At 41.6% G+C, this 18,538-nt stretch overlaps 1 protein-coding gene across 3 annotated transcripts in view; it reads right to left on the bottom strand.

Annotated features, from left to right (window-relative positions):
- AFF3 (ALF transcription elongation factor 3) overlaps nucleotides 1-18,538 on the bottom strand; it is a 469,491-nt gene that overhangs the window by 17,314 nt on the left and 433,639 nt on the right. For all 3 annotated transcript variants that reach the window (XM_073352102.2, XM_073352110.2, XM_073352138.2), the window contains 3 exons: nucleotides 7,282-7,345; nucleotides 2,338-2,474; nucleotides 389-460 (listed from right to left, as the gene is read on the bottom strand). In XM_073352102.2, coding sequence (XP_073208203.1) covers nucleotides 389-460; nucleotides 2,338-2,474; nucleotides 7,282-7,345 — 273 coding nt within the window. The remainder of the gene's footprint in view (nucleotides 1-388; nucleotides 461-2,337; nucleotides 2,475-7,281; nucleotides 7,346-18,538) is intronic.

Here is an 18,538-nt window from a genome sequence, read left to right as displayed (position 1 = left end):
AGACAATATGAGTATAATTTATGATGATTGAACCTAAAATGTTATACACAGAAGAAATTACTGAGACGCTGTTACAAGGAAAGTACATCAGTCATAAAAATACAGACCATCAGGCACTTAAAAATTAATTACGCTGACGTGCCATAGCTGACCTGTCACAGCCAATAAATCTGAATTGCTTATTTACAGAAACAGAACGCAGACCAGGCAGTAATACAAGGAAAAACATGTGACACTGGTCTAGATCTTTTTGGATCAGGAAGTATTCTCTCTCTGTCAGCAGACAACACAAAACCAAAGTCCTCTATCTGACTGCACTAAGCATTTGATTTTCAAGGACTGACTCACTGCATCAAAGAAGTCTTTGAGTAAATATTGATGTACTAACCATAATGCTGCTAGCTGTTTGTCCTCTGGAGTGGCATTAGGTCCTGCGTGGGTTTTTAGTCTCACAGCATACCTTAAAAAAAGGGGAAAAGCCGGTATTAAGGCCAGTGTGTGTTAACAGGAGACCACCTTACTGTTGGGTCACATCCTCATGGAGCTGTCCTGATTTACACCCGTTGAGGACCTGCCCCATTACGTTTATTCTTTCAGTTATCACAGATACATTTTGTGCTCTTCAGTTCATGCTTTCGAGCCATTCTGCCATTAGCTCTCTCTCCCTCCCAGCCTAATTAATTCTCTTCAGCCAGCAGTAACTCCCTTGGAAATCCATACAATATTAAGGGGATTCGGCTTTGGAGAGTTATTGCTCCTTGGTTTGCCTTGTGTAGTCCTCCCAAAATATTCTCCAGCCCTGTGGAACCCCAATTTTGCAGAGTTCATGCAAAAAGGCTTCCACAGAATTTGAGGGCAGAAGAGAACGTATCATGGAGCCAGTGCTCTCCTCACACTGCAAATTTTGGGCTTGTCTCTCCAGTTTTGCTCCTCCAAGCACTGAGTAGCAGAGGGCAGCATGTGGCTCACAGCTATTTTGGTCCTATGACATTCAGTTCAAATTCTTCAAAGATCTACAGTAGTAGCATTGCTATTTCAAGAATGTGTGTGCTAACCAGCCAAATCAATTCCTGGAAATCTCAACTTCTGGTTTAGCACCTGAGCAATGGACAAGATTAGTGCAACATACAATACCTCTGGGCTTGCTTCCAGAAGAATACATGTTCCCCGTAATTAGCTGATTGTATTTCATCTTTGTAATCAAACTCTAATTCTGACATCAGTGCAAATGCATTGTGTGCATGATAATCCACACCTTATTTCAATAAACACTTGTCCTGATAAACCAGTTACTTTTTTGGACTATACCTAGCAGGCAGCTCATAAACAATTTACTTTATAACTATGAAATCCTAACTACATGCATAGATGGAGCTCTAAGCAAAATTCAGGGCCAGAGTCAGGACCGTAAATATACTGTAATTAGAGAAGACAAAGCAGACAAAGAAGGGCAACTATGCTGCTTGTGATGGTGCAGGTCAGAGGGGGTGGGAATAAGTATAGAGAGCTTTATAGTGGTGAGCAAAAGGTATTTTATCTTATGTCATTCCTTCGTGTCAGAGTCAGCTGGCTGAGCTGGCTTTACTGCGACTAAAAAGCATAAGAAGTGAGCCCAAACTGGGACCACAATACAGTAGAATTGTTTACACAAATGAGAATATGGTCAGATCAGCAGAGAAATCTGGAAGAAAACACTTGTTTTAAAAGTTTTGCAGAACTATGATTTTTAAAAATATTAAACTTTGAAAGTGAATTTAGTGCTGGTGAAAGCTGCTTGGCTGACTGCCCTGGGGAATTAAATTCTCTATCTACAGAACAGGTATAATGTGGTCACTGGCAGTGCAAATTTTCTTTGCCAACGTGCCTTAATTCTGTTCTGGACGGACCACTCTTTGGATGAGAGAATAGCTCAGACTCCGTGATGATTCAATCTTTGCCTTTTTTAGCTGAGACTGTTGATAAGGATGCCTGTTGATGTCAGCTTTAATAGGGGAAGAGGGTTGTGGTGTGCATGCTTGTCCAGCAGGAACTGGATTGCGATTACCAACATATTTCACATAGACCAAACAATAGCAATGGGATTGTATTGATCTTCAGCCACTACCAATCTGGGTTGGATTAGAACTGATGGCCAAATGGTGGAAATTCCATAATCACATTATCAACCTCCTTAGGCACTGAGTTCCCCAAATGATGAATATTGACTGTTGTAGTTTGTTTGTTTTTGTTTTAAATATTTCCATCTGTAATTTCTACCCATGTTTAAAGGCATTCAGGTATGTTCTCCTCCTGATGGAAAATATATCCAAACAGTGCTGTTGTTCCATACAAGCTTACCTGATAAGTTCAACTGTTTCTGAATACATTGTATAAGGGGATTTAGATTCCATGGGGCCTTGTTCCATAGCATTTCCACATTCAATAAATGATAATGCTGCTTCAGCGTAATTCAGTGCCTTTCCAAATTTCTCCACCTGGCAGATAAAATAAGGTCACAGAGAAATATTGGAGTCACCAAACTAGGGTTACAAATTGTAGCAAAACAAGTTACACATAGGTAAGGTTGATGCAAGCTGACACAAAACATCCCTTCAAATTCTAAAAGACTTACAAATATGGCTGTGAGGAAGCAAACACTACTACAACGAAGAAAGCTAACGCCAAGGGAATTTATGACTGAGGTTGAGCAAACTGGTTTGGATAAAATAACAAAAGAAGCAGCAAAAGGAGAAAAAAGAAACAAAGAAAAATATAACAACCCAATAGGCATATCACTTATGCTTGGATGTAAATACAATCTTTCAATGCTAAACAAAGAAAGGTAATGACTAGCCTGTAACTAAGAGAAATAAGGAGCAAATGGTTGGAAATTTTTTTGAGTTCTTGGCAGAGAGCTAGAGGAAAATAATTAAGGAGGGTAAGATTTAAAAAATCATTATGAGGATGAACTTTTGCCCAAAATACAAACTAGACCTGGATCAAAGCTCTGAGGTTTTAACGTATGAAGTTATTCTTAGCTCCTTTTCTTGTCCAGATTTTGCATACATTTGCACTAGCTGGTTTCTGTCAAGATTCAAAAGGAGATCTATCAAAAGATTGCAAGAAAAGTTGTCCTTCAGGTCCTTCCAACCCATTCAGCACTAGGAAACACCAGAGAGTTTACGAGATAGCCTGTTCTTGTAAGAATTCCTACCTAATTTCTAGACTAAAGGGTTTTAGATATGTTTGCACAAGCTTTAGATGTGCAGACTTTGGATTCAGGCTTATTCCAACTGCCTAACACGATGGCTTCGCCTACACTATGGCTACATCTACATTATAAGCGAGGGATGTGATTCTCAGCTCGCATAGACTTACCTGTGCTAGCTCTCATCTGAGCTAGCATGCTAAAAACAGTAGTGTAGCTGTGGTAGTATGGGCAGCAGCCATGACGGCACCATGCTAACTGCCCTGAATACAAACCTGCCTGAACCTTGTGGGTATGTACTCAGGGCCGCTAGTGTAGTGCTGACAGACCCCGGTCGGCACGATCAAACTGGGGACCTCTGGCGCTTAGTGCATGAGCCTCTACCGCACAAGCTAAAAGCCAACTGGCTGTCAGCCAAGGCTGTAGAGCAGACTCATTAATCTCTCTCTCTCTCTCTAAGTGGTCTCCGTGCCACTAGATGGGACAGAACACCATGCCCAGGAGGTGTGTGGGTTACATACTTCCCCTAGCTGAGGAAGTGCATCCTGAGCTTCAGAGACTTCCCAGTTGAAATCCCAGATGAGCCCCCACCTATAGTGCCGACAGACCCCGGTTGTCGGTGAGCGGGGTCGAACCTGGGGCCTTTGGAGCTTAGTGCATGAGTCTCTACTGCAGGGGTCCTCAGACTTTTGTACTGGTGACCCTTTCACACAGGAAGCCTCTGAGTGCGACCCCCCTTATACATTAAAAACACTTTTTTATATATTTAACACCATTATAAATGCTGGAGGCAAAGCGGGGTTTGGGGTGGAGGCTGACAGATCGAGATCGCCCATGTAATAACCTCACGACACCATGAGGGGTCCCGACCCCCAGTTTGAGAACCCCTGCTCTACTGCATGAGCTAAAAGCCACCTGGCTTAGCTAAGGCTGTAGAGCAGACTAATTTTATCTCTCTCTCTAAGTGCTCTCGGTGCCACTAGATGGGACACAACACCACACCCAGAAGGTGTGTGAGTTACACTAGCACATGCCACTGCTACCACTCTCCATGACACCGCCAAGCATACTACCCTACTGTTTTTAGTGTGCTAGCTAAGATGAGAGCTAGGACAAGTATATCTTCATGAGCTGAGAATCGCCCCCCAGGTCACAATGTAGATGTAGCCTATGAGGTATTCTGGGGCCTTCACTATAGCTATTGTTTTTCTGTGGAAGGCTCTCAGAAGCCACAGTGATGGGTAGCAGTATAAAACCCTAAAAGAGAGAGACGGACATTGCCACAATGATATTTTTATTCATTTTAAAGAAATTTTAAAGATAACAAATATGGGAGGAGAATATAAACAAGGTTCCTGGTGAAACACTATCAAATAATAATCATTGAGGGAGTGCTCCATTACAGGAGAAAGATGGACAGAATCAGAAAGGTCCAAAATAGAAGAAAGGAAAGGCATCCTCTACAGAGAATTCAGCATAGAAGCAGGAGGATTAGTGACAAAGAGAAAAAAAAACAAGATATAAATATTAGAAAAGTATAATAACCCAGTCAGTAGGTCGTTTATCAGCCACATTGGCATTAAGTCAAGAAAGGTAATGATTACTCTGTAACTTGGAAAAATAAAGGCCATGACCAAGAACCTAAATAAGGATGGTACCTCCTGTAGGCACCCAGTTCTGAAAATCGTGGCCTGTGCATCCTGAAACTTTCCGAGTTCTTGTCAGAAGAAAATAATCAAGGAGTCTATAGGGAATATAATAGTCTAGGGTTCTAGAAAATAACTGTCAGCCAGATTCTGGTCTCATACTAGTGTGAAATCAGAACCAGGTTCAGTACCTTTAAAAGTTCTGCGGGGTTATTCAACAGCAATGATCTCATCTGAAATCCTTCTTTAGCTTCCTCCTCACTGACTTTTTCCTACATATACTCTGGTCTGGCTTCTGCCCTCTCTGTTGCCCGACCCAGGTCACTATTGACTTTCTCCCACTAAAGGGTTCATCTGTATTCTCATTACTCTTTATCTACTGCCGCCTTCAGCACAGTCAATCACTCTCTCCTCCTGACTTTCTGCCTTCTTTCGGCTTGCGTGATTGTGCTTTCCACGTTTTCCTCCTCTTTATATGACTGCTCCTGCAGACTCTCCTTCAGTGGCTCCTCAAATGCCCAATTCCTCTTCTCTGTTGTTATTCTTTGGAGTTTGTGTCTTCAGTCCCCCCCTTTCTTTCTCTCTAGACACCCTCTGCTGGCTCCCATGATTTCAACTACCACCTCGACATGGGTGAATCCTAAATTTACCTCTCTGCCCTGACCCCTCTTCTCTTCCATCAGAATCCAGGTGGAAAAAAGGTTGTAGAGAGCCATTAGTATATTCAACTCATCTAGTTGAAATCTATTGCACAAAGTGAAAGACTAGTTGATCTTATTCCTTTCTAAGGTATTAGGCTTTGTAATGGTACATTGGCTCCAATCTCCCTTAGGTACTTCTATGGCCCCACTGCTGTAGTATCTGAGCACTTCACAATCTTTTTAATATTCTGACCTTCATGACACCCCTGTGAGGTAGGGAAATGCTATTATCCCCATTGCACAGCTGAACGGAACAGAGCCGGGGAACCGAAGCACAGAGAAACAAAGTGACTTTCCCAAGGTCGTTCAAGAAACTTGTGATGGAGCCAGGAGTTGAACCTGCAGCTCCAAAGTCCCAGGTTAGTCAAAGGTTAGTGTCTTAACCACTGGAACACCCTTTTTCTTGAGCTAAAAAGCTCCTTAGTATAGTCAATAATTTCTCCATTTTTTCCTCAAAGAAATGCACCATTTACAGTTCTCTACAAGATTTTCTGACTTGAGTCACTTTAAAACAATATAAACCTGAATAAACCATGGAAAAGCACACTAATAAACTCTGGTCCAGAGCACAACTTTGCCTGACATACTATTTTCTTGGGATCCTACATTAGAGGCCTGCTCCTACTTCTTTGGGCATTTTAGGCTCAGCACAGCTGAGGCAGGTGGACTCCCAGTCACATTTCTGCTCCCCTGAACATGGGCAGCAGAGGCAACATGCCCCCCTCAGAGCAGCCGAAGGGACTGCGGTGCTAGCTGAAGATCTGTCAGAGCGCTGCGTGCTCTGTCCCATCCCCAGCATGTCCCTTCCCTTGTTCTCTGTGGCACACCTCGGGAAGGGGAGGAGTGCCTCAGTTCCACATACAGCCTCAGTCACCGCTTTGTTATAGGGAAACCTTGGCTGCCCCATTAGAGCAACCGAAGCCTGGGTCAGGAATTTGTTATTGCCATGGTCAGTTGTGTCAGGAGTTACCTAGAGGCCTGATAGAGAAATGATTATCTGTGTGTTGATATTATTTTGGCAGGAAGTATCTGTAATGAAAACAGGAGTCTTTTCACCTTGGAGCAGTGAGGCTTTGTCCCGAGTCCTTTGAGATCAGTGGGAGTCTTTCCTTTGGCTTCTATGGGCTTTGGACTGATCCACTGAGCACAGTTACGGTATATCAAGCCAGTGGCTAGCCAGCTAGCTCTCCAGAAAAAAAAAGACATTTTGGAAATCTCATAGAGTCACTGCCGCCCAGATTTTAAAAGGTATTTATGTGCTGTGGAGCTCAGCGTTGCAATGCCCAACTGATTTAGGAGCCTAAATCTCATTTTCAAAAGGTATTTAGGTGCATTTTCAAAAGGTATTTAGGTACTATTGACAGTCAGTGGGTTTTAGGCTCCTAAGTGCCTAAATCCCTTTGACAATGAGATTTAGGTTCCTAAACCAGCTAGATGATGCAACACTGAGAGTCACAACTCTGAAATACCTTTCAAAATCTGGGTCTATTACTATAGCTACTCATTAAAGCAAAGGAATAAATGGAATTTTTCATTTATCCAAGAGTTGATCCCTGTAAGTTGTTATTTGTTTTAAGTCATAGTTTATTGGGCTATGAATACTTGATTGTATAAACACTTCTTAATTTAACAAGCCCAGCCATCCTGATAATAGATTTTATAATTACCCTAGCTGTGTCACACTGATGAAGAAGTTCCATTACACAAATAATACAGAACAACATAACTGGAAAGAAAATGTTCTCACCATTGCATCTGCTTTATGCTTCTTCCGTTTAGCTTCTTGCATAAAGTGATCTGCATTGCGTGGTCTACAAATAAGAATAAGAATATATTTTACTATTTTTGAAGTGCAAAACATTTTCAAGTTATTTTATCCCTTATTTCAAACCTGATTTGCAAACATTTTTGCAAAGAAAATATACTTAAAATGGAAATATGCATTTTGTATTTCCAGATTGCTCCCTGTGAAAACAATAGCATTTATGGCTGTTCTTGTTCTTCAGAAGTTAATAATTCAAAGAAAAAAATTAATAAAATTTGTTTTTATGGCTTATATAAACTGCTTCCCAAATTAGTGCAGTTTTGATCTTCAAAACAGACACAGGTACTAAACAGAGAAAGCAAACAGAGAAATGAAAATAAATAAATAAGGAAGAAAGTAAAGACGTCAGATGAAAACTTTCAGATCATATTTGGACACAAGCAAATTCTTTCTCAGGTTAGAATGAAAGATGTTTTATGAAATATCCATGCAGCAGTGCTGAAAATGTGATACATTTCCTTAATTTCTGCAACCATGCGTTATAGAATATTCATTTTTAATATCTGACTGTCTCATCTGCCCACTAATCCATACTTGCCAGGACTACTTCTAATGTTCCAAATTTCTAAGCAGCTGCAGACAGGTATCATTATTTATATATATATATATATATATATATATATATAATAGTAATACATATATGCAAGCATTCAAAAGTTAAGAAATGCCAGAATTAAGGTTGCCTGGGCAACCTTAATTTGGCCCCCTTGGGCTTATGCATTAAGATACAGTTTTTTCATAATCACATACTATTTTTTCCACAGAATCCCAGCCTCATTTAGTGCATAGGTTGGACATGCTCTGGGTATGAATCAGGATTGTGTAGTAAAGGAGACTATTTGTACATGGACCCCTGCTTCATTATGTTGCAGAATCTGGAAGGTTGTCATGAATGAAGCAGGGGCTTGCAGGAAGAGAAAGGATGGTTTCATGGGTAAGGTGACTGCTGCCTGGAGAACTGGATTCTATCCCTGCCTCTGCTACAGAATCCCTGTATAATGCTGGGCAAGTCACTTAAACCAAATTTTTCACAGATGATCACTAATGTGTGTTCCTCATTTTCTGGATGCCTTACTTGAGACCCACGGGTCTGACATTCAGAAGTGCTGAGCACTCACAGCTCCTGGTGAACTCAATGAGAGCAGTGCTTTGAACATATAAAGTGCTGCATAAGACTACATGGTCTGAAAAATCATATCATAGGTATCTCAAATTGGGCATCCTAAATTAGACGATACTTTAGACCTTGATCTCTTTGTGCCTCCGTCTTCTATCTGTATAATGGGGATAATAATATCCGGTCATCTCACAGAGGTGATGTGAAAATAAATTAATGTCTGTGAAAGCCCATGAGAAAATTAATAATTCAGTCTTCAGAACAGGGTTTGAATAATGTGCAGTAAATGGGGCATCAGCCCACACACTGAACAATAAGGATAAAACAAATATCGAACAGCTGCTCATTAAGTGAGTGCTGTCCATCCTGGCTACTGAATGCGGCAGGGGTCATATGGAAAAAATAGTATGTGATCTTGTCACTAAAGATTGCATCATAATGCATAAACACAAGTGGGCTGAAGTAGATTACAAAAGCAACCTGAATTCTGGCATTTTCTATCTCTTGAGTGCTGGACTTGGCAACCTTAATAATGTTCTTTTAACATAGTTGTTGTGTGCTGCTTAGGGCTGTCAAGCAAATGTCACATGGCACAGCAGTGGGTCCAGATGCTATTCCCGCAGAGATCTTCAAGTGTGGGGCCATGAGCTGATCAGGAAGCCCACTGGTCTCTACCTAAAGTTTTGGGAACAGGAGGCTGTGCCACAGGAATTTAAAGATGTATCATTCACCTGTACAAAAGGAAAGGCAATCAGGCCTCTTGCAATAACCATTGTGGCATCTCGCTCCTTGCCACTGCAGGAAAAATACTCACCTAAACCAGCTAATTGATCAATTTGCAGAGAAGATACTGCCTGAAAGCCAAGGTGGCCTCTCCCCTGGGCATGGTACTTCAGACAAGATCTTTGCACTCCAGAAAGTTCAGGAGAAATGTTGGGAGCAGAATCAAGACCCATATGTAATTTTTGTTGATCTTACTACGGCCTTTGACTCTGAATAGAGATGGCCTGTGGACTAGTTTGGTTGCCCTAATAGGTTCATCCACATTATTAAATCTTTTCATGCAGGAATGCAGATTTGTGTCCTTGACCAAGGCTGCCTCTCAGCTCCTTTCATTGTCACAAATGGAGCAAAAGAAGGCTGTGTTCTTGCTCTGACATTATTCAGCATCATGTTTGCAGCTGTTCTAATAGATGCATTCAGAGACATTGATTGTGGCATTTGTATGCAGTACCATATGGATGGAGGTGTCTTGAATTTGCATTGCCTGTGTATGAAGACAAAAGTTAGGAAGACAATCATTGTGAATTACTGTTCACTGATGACCGTGCTATTGGCTCACAATTTCAGGGATATTCAGTTGCTTGGGGACTGCTTTGTATGTGCAGCAAAAGGTTTTGGCTTAACGATCAGCCTAAACAAAGACAGAGGTCACGGTCCAGCCTTGACTGGAAAGTACTGCCACTACTCCAGTTGGGTCCATTGATGATATACCACTCAAGGTCACTGGCAAATTTTGCTACTCAGGCAGTGTTGTTTCACAAGACACAATAATTGATGATGACATTATGAAACACATTGGTGCAGTCAGCCATGCCTTTGGAAAACTTCAGCATCATCCCTGGAATGAATATGCTGTCCGACTGCAAACAAAAATAGATGTTTATTGCACCATGGTCATCACCACATTTCTTCATGGCTGCGATACATGGACTACTTATCAATGCCATATAAAACACTTGGACCTATTCCACCTACAATGTCTATGGCAGATAATGGGAGTTGAATGGCAAGATACGGTTCCTAACACAGTGGTCCTTGGGAGCTGCAACATCACAGGCATTGAAGCTTTTATAGGGAAAGCACAGATGAGATGGTGCAGTCATGTGGTCCGTATGTCTGACAGTAGAATATCAAAGGCCATTTTCTACGGAGAACTGCAGACTGGAACTTGTTTGGGGGTCAGATCAAGAAAATGTTACTAAAACACTCTTAAGGCCAACCTCCAATCTTGCGATATTCACCCTAACACCTGGGAGCTCTTAGAGCATGACAAGATCTGATGGCGGCCGCTCTGCCACATTGGAGAGAAAGACTTTGATAGCTCACAGACTGCCGCAATCAAGGAGAGACGTGCAAGGCACAAAGCTAAAAGCAGTGCACAATTCATCTGCAACTGTTTTCACCTGTGGCACCCATGGACAGAGCTGCAGGTCCGGAATTGGTCTTTGGTCTTATCTCAGGACCCACAATATGTGACTGTAGCTCATCTGTCGAACTGACAACAGAAGATTCCATCATTATCTTCACTATCAAACGTGTAATATACATTCCAACTCTCAAAACCTTCCTTAAAAATAGCTCAAGATTGCTAATTGATAACAAATATCACATACTTTACATAACCCAAGCACTTCACAGCAAGGAAATGAACAGTTAAGACCATCCTAAATCTTATACTGCCCACACAGGCACTGAGCCTACAAGCACTTATACATATGCTTAACTTTACTATCTTGAGTAGTCATGCTGAAATAAATGGGGCTACTCATGATGGTCCATCATGATTGCAAAAGATGGATAGCGGTGGCTGACAATCTCTGGATTGAAGACATCACCGAAGAAGACTCATGATGGTAGTAAAGTAAAACGTGCGTAAGTGTTTTCAGGATCAGGGTCATAATAAGCAAATAATAATGATAATTTCTTTCAAGTATAAAGAAATGCATATTTCATCACAACACAATACCATTACTCAGATCCATGGATTGCTAGATTGTTGTTTCTCTTCATGTATCATTTTTATTATCTTGATTTTAGTATCCAAATAGCTTCTTTAAAGTAAATAAAGTCCATTTATCCATGAATACTTTTATGAATTTATCCATGAATATTTATGAATACTGGTGAAATCATAGCAGAATTTTTGGAAACCTTCTTGATCCATTGATCACTTTGCACACTCAGTAGCTGACTTCCCAGTAAACTGCTGCACACCACCTATCAGTTGCTCGCTGGCCATTCCCTACTTTGATGACCCCCCACCATTCTTTCCATGGTAACTTTTGTGAAGTTATTTCCATTTCTATGCCTGATGTGACCAAAGTACATTAGTTTGTGCCCGTGGATTTCTAAGAGCAGAGGTTGCTTCTCTCTAACAATATTTCTAACATAAGCATCCATCTTCTTTTCCGTCCAGGAAAGACGCAAGCACCACATCTCAAAGGCTTCAATTTTCCTTCTTTTCAGCAGCATTAGTTTCAACATATCTGAGGTCAGTTAAGAGGTGTTCAGCAACCCCCCGCCCGCCTCCATTCCTTCCACTTTAACAAAACCCTCCAGGGCTCGTCTCATAATAAATTCTGTCCCCATATTGAAAAGCCATGGGGACAGAGTGCACCCTCGTCTCAGACCCTGCCCAGTGGAAAACTGTTGCCCACTATTGCTTGCACCCTGGTTGACACTAGAGGTTTGCAGTGGGTTCAATGAGATGTTTTGGAATCCACCACGTCTGCTTGTATCCTCCAGAGACAGTCACGTCAGATGGTATCAAATGCTTTGGAGTAGTCAATGAAGCACATGATCAGTGGGTGACTGTATTCCCTGCATTTTTCAATAATATGGCAGACATTCATGATTTGATCATGTCTGTCTCATAAAAACCAGCTTGTTATGGTGGTAGTTATGCTTATGGCTAAGATTATGTCATGGAAGTCACGGATTCTGTGACTTCCAGAGACCTCCGTGACATTTTTCCACTTTAGCCCTGAGGCAGTGGGGCTAGAGCTGTCAGCTGGCAGGGCCCTGCAGCTCCCAGTGGCCATGGACAGGGGAGGGGGAACCTGAGTTCCCAGCCGCTGCGGGCGGCAGGGCGATGCCGGTGTTCCTAGTCACGGTGGATGGTGGGGGGGACCACAGAGTTCCCAACTGCCACAGGTGGTGGGGGGCCCCCACAGTTCCCAGTCCCTGGTCCTGGAGCTCCAAGCTATGGTGGGGACCCCTGCAGCTCCCAGCCGCCATGGGCGGTGGGGGGACCCCACAGCTGCAGCAGCAGTGGGTGCAGATCACAGGCTTCCGTGAATTTTTGTTTATTGCCCGTGACCTGTCCATGATGTTTACTAAAAATAAGCATGACAAAATCTTAACCTTAATTATGCTTTTATCATTTGCTTTATGCAATCCTGAATTATGTTGAACAACACTTGACTTGTGTGCAATATCAGAGAAATGGTATGATAGTTACTGTACTCTGTTATATCTCTTATCTTTGGTAAGGGCAGAAAGATTCCCTTTGTCCAGCTGTCTGGCCAATTTCTAATCATCCATACACTTGCAAATTTCCCACATGAGATCCATACCATGGTCACTGATCAATTTTAGCAATTCTGCTGGAGTGTTATCTACCCCTAGGTGCTTTCCCAGGCTTCATTTTTAAAAAGGGAAGAAGGTCCCAGGACCAGGCTCCAACCCAAACACGAACATCTACACTGCAATTTTATACCCCCAGAGCCTGAGCCTGAGTCAGCAGACACAGCCCAGCAGCAGGTGTCTTACTGCAGTGTAGACATACCCTACGTGGCTCTGATGAGGCACACAGATTGGCACAATAATCTCTCCATCCATATTTGATATAATCTTTGGCTGTCAATTAATCACAGTTAACTCACGCAATTAACTAAAAAAATTAATCATGATTTAAAAAATTGCAATTAATCGCAATTTTAATTGCACTGTTAATAGAATACCAATTTAAATTTATTAAGCATTTTGGATGGTTTTGCTACATTATCATATATATTGTATTCTGTGTTGTAACTGAAATCAAAGGATATATTTTTGATTAGAAATATTTGGACTGTAAAAATGATGAACAAAAGAAATAGTATTTTTCAGTTCACTTCATGCAAGTACTGTAGTGCAATCTCTTTGTCGTGAAAATGCAACTTACAAATGCAGATTTTTTTTGTCACGTAACTGCATTCAAAAACAAAACAATGTAAAACTTCAGCGCCTACAAGTCGACTCAGTCCTACTTCAAGTTCAGCCAATCACTAAGACAAGCAAGTTTGTTTACATTTACAGGAGCTAATGCTGTCCTCTTCTTATTTACGTCACCAGAAAGTGAGAACAGGCATTTGCATGGCACTTTTGTAGCTGGCATTGCAAGGTATTTAGGTGCCAGATATACTAAACATTCATATGCCTCTTCATGCTTTGGCCACCATTTCAGAGGACATGCTTCCATGTTGATGATGCTCATTAAAAAATAGTGCGTTAATTAAATTTGTGACTGGACTCCTTGGGGGAGAATAGTGTGTCCCCTGCTCTTTTACCTGCATACTGCATTTTACCTGCATTTACCTGCATTATTTCATGTTATAGCAGTCTCGGATGATAATCCAGCACATATTGTTTATTTTAAGAACACTTTCACTGTGGATTTGACAAAACGCAAAGAAGGTACCAATGTGAGATTTCTAAAGATAGCTACAGCACTCGACCCAAGGTTTAAGAATCTGAAGTGCCTTCCAAAATCTGAGAGGGACAAGATGTGGAGCATGCTTTCAGAAGTCTTAAAAGAGCAACACTCTGATGCGGAAACTACAGAACCCGAACCACCAAAAAAGAAAATCAACCTTCTCCTGGTGGCATCTGACTCAGATAATGAAAATGAACATGCGTTGGTTCGCACTGCTTTGGATTGTTATCGAGCAGAACCTGTCATCAGCATGGACGCACGTCCCCTGGAATGGTGGTTGAAACATCAATATATTTGAAAATGTACAAAACATCCAAAAATATTTAAATAAATAGTATTCTATTATTGGGTATTCTATTATTGTTAACAATGCGATTAATAGCAATTAATTTTTTTAATCACTTGACAGCCCTAATATCATCACCTTCAGTAAGAACTCTGCCCTCATGATCTTTTAATATGCTTGTTTGCAGGGAAAACTTCTCAGAAAGAAATCTGACAAATGGGATTTATGATATTCTTAACTACTCATTGCATTTCTTTTTAAGTACTTGGGTATTGTAAATGCCGATAGGTATCTATATTACGGTCACTTAGCAATCTTAATTATTTTTGAAAAAGGACGTTTTTTGAGTTTGGGAAATTGTCAAGCTGTCTGGAGTGACTCACAAGCATGGGTACCAACTTCAGGGCAGACTGTTACAAACTAGGGCATAAGCCCCAAACTGGTTGTGAGTTCTATACTTAGATTTCACCAACCAGGTATCAAGAGTGATCTCTTCAAGCACTATAACAGCCTTAACATGGAGTCACAGACAGTTCCCTTGGGCACTCCGATCTATCATGCCACCCAGGCAAGCCTGCCTTTGTGACAGATGGTCCCTTACACCAAAAATCACAACAACATTCATGTTATTCCCAGTCCCAAAGGACCAGTCACTTAGGTCAATTGCACCTCAGATCCTATATTAAAGACATTGCTTGTAGCCAATCCTATAATAAACTAATTAAAGACTTAGTAACTAAGAAAAGAAATGAGAGTTATTTACCAGGTTAAACCAGGTAAACATACACACACACAAATGAGTTACGGTCTTAGGTCCAAAAGGTAATAGAAGCTGCTGTAATGTGCAAGTTCTATAAGTCCCCTAGGGCTAAACAAGGCAAAACAACTTGGGATCTCTTGTTTATGTTTAAGAACCTTCACCCTTCAGAGTTCAAGCAACACAGGGACACAGTTCCTTCTTGTCTGGGATTTTTATTCCTTTTTCTCAGAGTTTAAGCTGATGGGATGAGTCCACCTGCAGATCTCTCCTTCATGGGCATTGGGGGGAGCAATCACCATCTTTATTCTTTGATGTTTCACAATGGCTCATTTGGTCTCAATGGGCCTTCATGGTGGGTAGGACCTAACACCTTCTGTAGGAAGCCAGCATGTCTGCGTTAACTAATGCTCCTTTCTTGTTTGATGACTTACACAATTACTGATGGTTACAATGCAAACACTTAAAATAACCTTATGCCATGGGGTACAGATGTTATAAGTAAGATTAATACATGCAGCATCCTACAAGCATTTCATAAAGTCTAAACACTAAACAAATTCTTATAAGCTTAACCCCTATTTTAACACCAGTAACAGGCAGGTGAGCCAGGCTGGTTTCAGCTACGCGTTTGTCAGCGTTCAGTGAGGCCCAAGGGCCTTGGCATGAGCTGGCATCTGGTCTGCCAATGTCACAGGAATTTCCCAAGTTTAAATTTTTTTTCCTTTTTTTCCCTTTGATGTAGCTCAGTGAAGACGTAGATTTAAAGTGTTTAGGTCAGCAGGATAGGATGAGTCATAAAGCTACCACTGACAATAACAGGAGTGGTACTGGATCCATAACTGCTGTGGAAACCAACAGAACCGACACTGAGTCCCCTCCCCCAATTAGTCACTGTGCTTAATTTCTTAATAATGAAATGTTGCAATATGGAAATTTGTTTCACCTGTTTCCTTTATGTGCAGCTGGTTGCATACATATTCCAGGAGATTTAATTATAGTTTGGAGGTATGACAACAAGCTGGTTTTAAGATCATGGGAGACTAAGGGCAGGGCTACACTTGCAGATGTAGAGCGCCGGGAGTTAAACCGGCCCTCAGAGACAGCAGCAGGGAAAATGCTGCTGTGTGGTCACAATGCCAGCTGCAAGCACAGTGGTGTGGCCACATTAGCAGCTCTTGCAACGCCACAGAGAGCAGTGCATTGTGGTAGCTATCCCAGTGTGCAAGTGGCTGCAGCATGCTTTTCAGATGGGGTGTGTGGAGTATGACAGGGAGTGTGTTGTGTATGTGGGGGGGAGAGACCGTGTGTTTTGGGGGGCAGAGAGTGTGTCAGCATGCTGTCTTGTAAGTTCAGACAGTGGCAGGGGGAAACCCTGGTATCAGCCCCCAACCCCACCTCTCTCTCTCTCTCTCTCACACACACACACACACAAACGCCTGCCTCGGCAACAGCAGCAGCATTCCACAGTAATGGTTGCTCTGTGTCCCGGAGCAGATTAGCAGCCGGCTGTCAGAACGGAGCTTTGAAAGGGGATATCCGCATGCCTGCAACCGAGTTCAAAGCAATGACCAGAGTGGCCACTTCACTTCAAGAGATTATAGGACATTTCCAGAGGCCAATCACAGTGCAGTAATGCAACGTGTTGTCCACAATGACACCCGGGCATTTCAGCTGGGGCAGAGCAAGCTCTACGCTTCTCGTGGAGGTGGATTACCAGGAGCGCTCCAGCTGCAGAGTCCAGGCGCTCTAAGTGTCTTGCCAGTGTGGACACCTCAGGAGTTAGGGAGCCCGGGGCTGATTTAATGCGCTCTAACTTGCAAGTGTAGCCAAGGCCTCAGTAAGGTTAGACAGAAGTAAAATTTGACATGTGGGTAATTTTTAATGACCTCTGACGAATATTTCACACATTTTCTTCAAATTTAGCAGAGCCTTTGCTTTTTGAGTAAATCTAGCAATTTTCAAAGATATAGGTAGGGGAAAATGCTCTATAGTGGGAACTGGTTGCAACGTTAACTGTGCAGAGGAGAGTCTACTGCTTTTCCATAATAACAAAAAAACAAAAAAGAAAAAAACAACATCTTAGTTCAAAATGTTTCTTTTTGTCCCCCTCAATGTGGAATTTCACCCCAGAGTTACAATGATCCCTTTTCCAAGATTGCAGAGCTGGACTATTGACAGTTTTAAATTCTAATACCTCCCAATCCGTCACAGCTAAAATACCTCCTGTGTCCATTGAGACCCCCAGATTGTCTTAGTGTGTATGGAATCCTCATGATTGGAGATTTGAAAGATCAGGTTAGACAAACAACAGTCAGAATTGGTCTAGCTATACTGAATCCTGCGTCCGTGCAGGCAGATGGACTAGAAATCAGTGTTTCTCAACCTTTTTGATACCAGGGACCGGCTTGCTGCCTTCCTAAACTGTATCAGGGTGATCTCAGGGACCAGTGCTGGTCCACGGACCAGTCGGTGAGAAACACTGGACTATATGACTTCTTGAGGTCCCTTCCAGCCCTAGATTTCTATGATTCTATGAAACAAAATATGTGATAGCAAGTGGTGGCAGATGTTTGGATTTATCACCTTTTTCACTTGCAAGATCATCCCAAACTCATGTCATTAAAACTTTTATCCCACCATACACCACCATGCATATATAAATTGCATGTATAATTTGTTTGTTTGAAGTGTCCTGACAGCCTGCAAAAGCAAAGTAAGATAATGCAATGTAATTATATTCTACTTATATAGAAGTTAACTGTAAATTGCTCGCTAGCTTGTAACAGCATAGACACTGCTCCAGAGTTATGATTACCAAGTTATTCTGCAGAGTTATGATTAGCAATGAAAGTATTAACATGAGACGTGCATTACTTAAGTAATAATCTCCGCCTTTTCAGGTTCTACCACGATGCACTGAGCCAAAGGGCTTGTCTACTTCGTGGGATAAGGCGCATTGTGGGGGTGTGATTTCTAAAGCACACTAACCTGTTGCTCATGGATTAGTCTGTGCAGACCCTGTTGGTGTGTACTAAAGGTACCCTAGTGCGCTCTAATATAGTACTCTTTCAAGTAGTAATTGTAGGTTACTCCATGAATAGCCCTTCTGAAGTCAATGGGACTACTTCTAGAGCATGGTGCTACCCCACAGAAGTAAGGGTATCAGAACTTGGCACTATTTATAGAGATAGGCCCAACCTGTAAAATTTAGATTTGAATCTGGATCTGAACTTTCCTCAAGTTTCAGAGAGTTGGGAGTTAGAATTTCAATGGAAGCAATATTTAAAACAATTAAATATTAAGTTTTATAGCTAGGTCTAATTCATACAGATTTCACCTATGTCATTTACAGTGACTTTGGAGGGACTGTAAGACTGACTTAACACATATTTTTCTAAGTTGTGATATTGTCCCCAATTCATTTAAGTAGAAAAGGCCATATTCATAAATCCAGAAATACAGCCCCATTTAGATTTCTTTGAGATATTAAGAGTAAGGGAACGTTTAAGGAAATACGTAGGTGTGTGTCTACAGTGT

Source organism: Lepidochelys kempii, chromosome 1, assembly GCF_965140285.1.
Source record: "Lepidochelys kempii isolate rLepKem1 chromosome 1, rLepKem1.hap1, whole genome shotgun sequence".
In the NCBI taxonomy this organism is placed as follows: domain Eukaryota; kingdom Metazoa; phylum Chordata; order Testudines; family Cheloniidae; genus Lepidochelys; species Lepidochelys kempii.
This window is presented reverse-complemented; position numbering and strand designations above follow the sequence as displayed.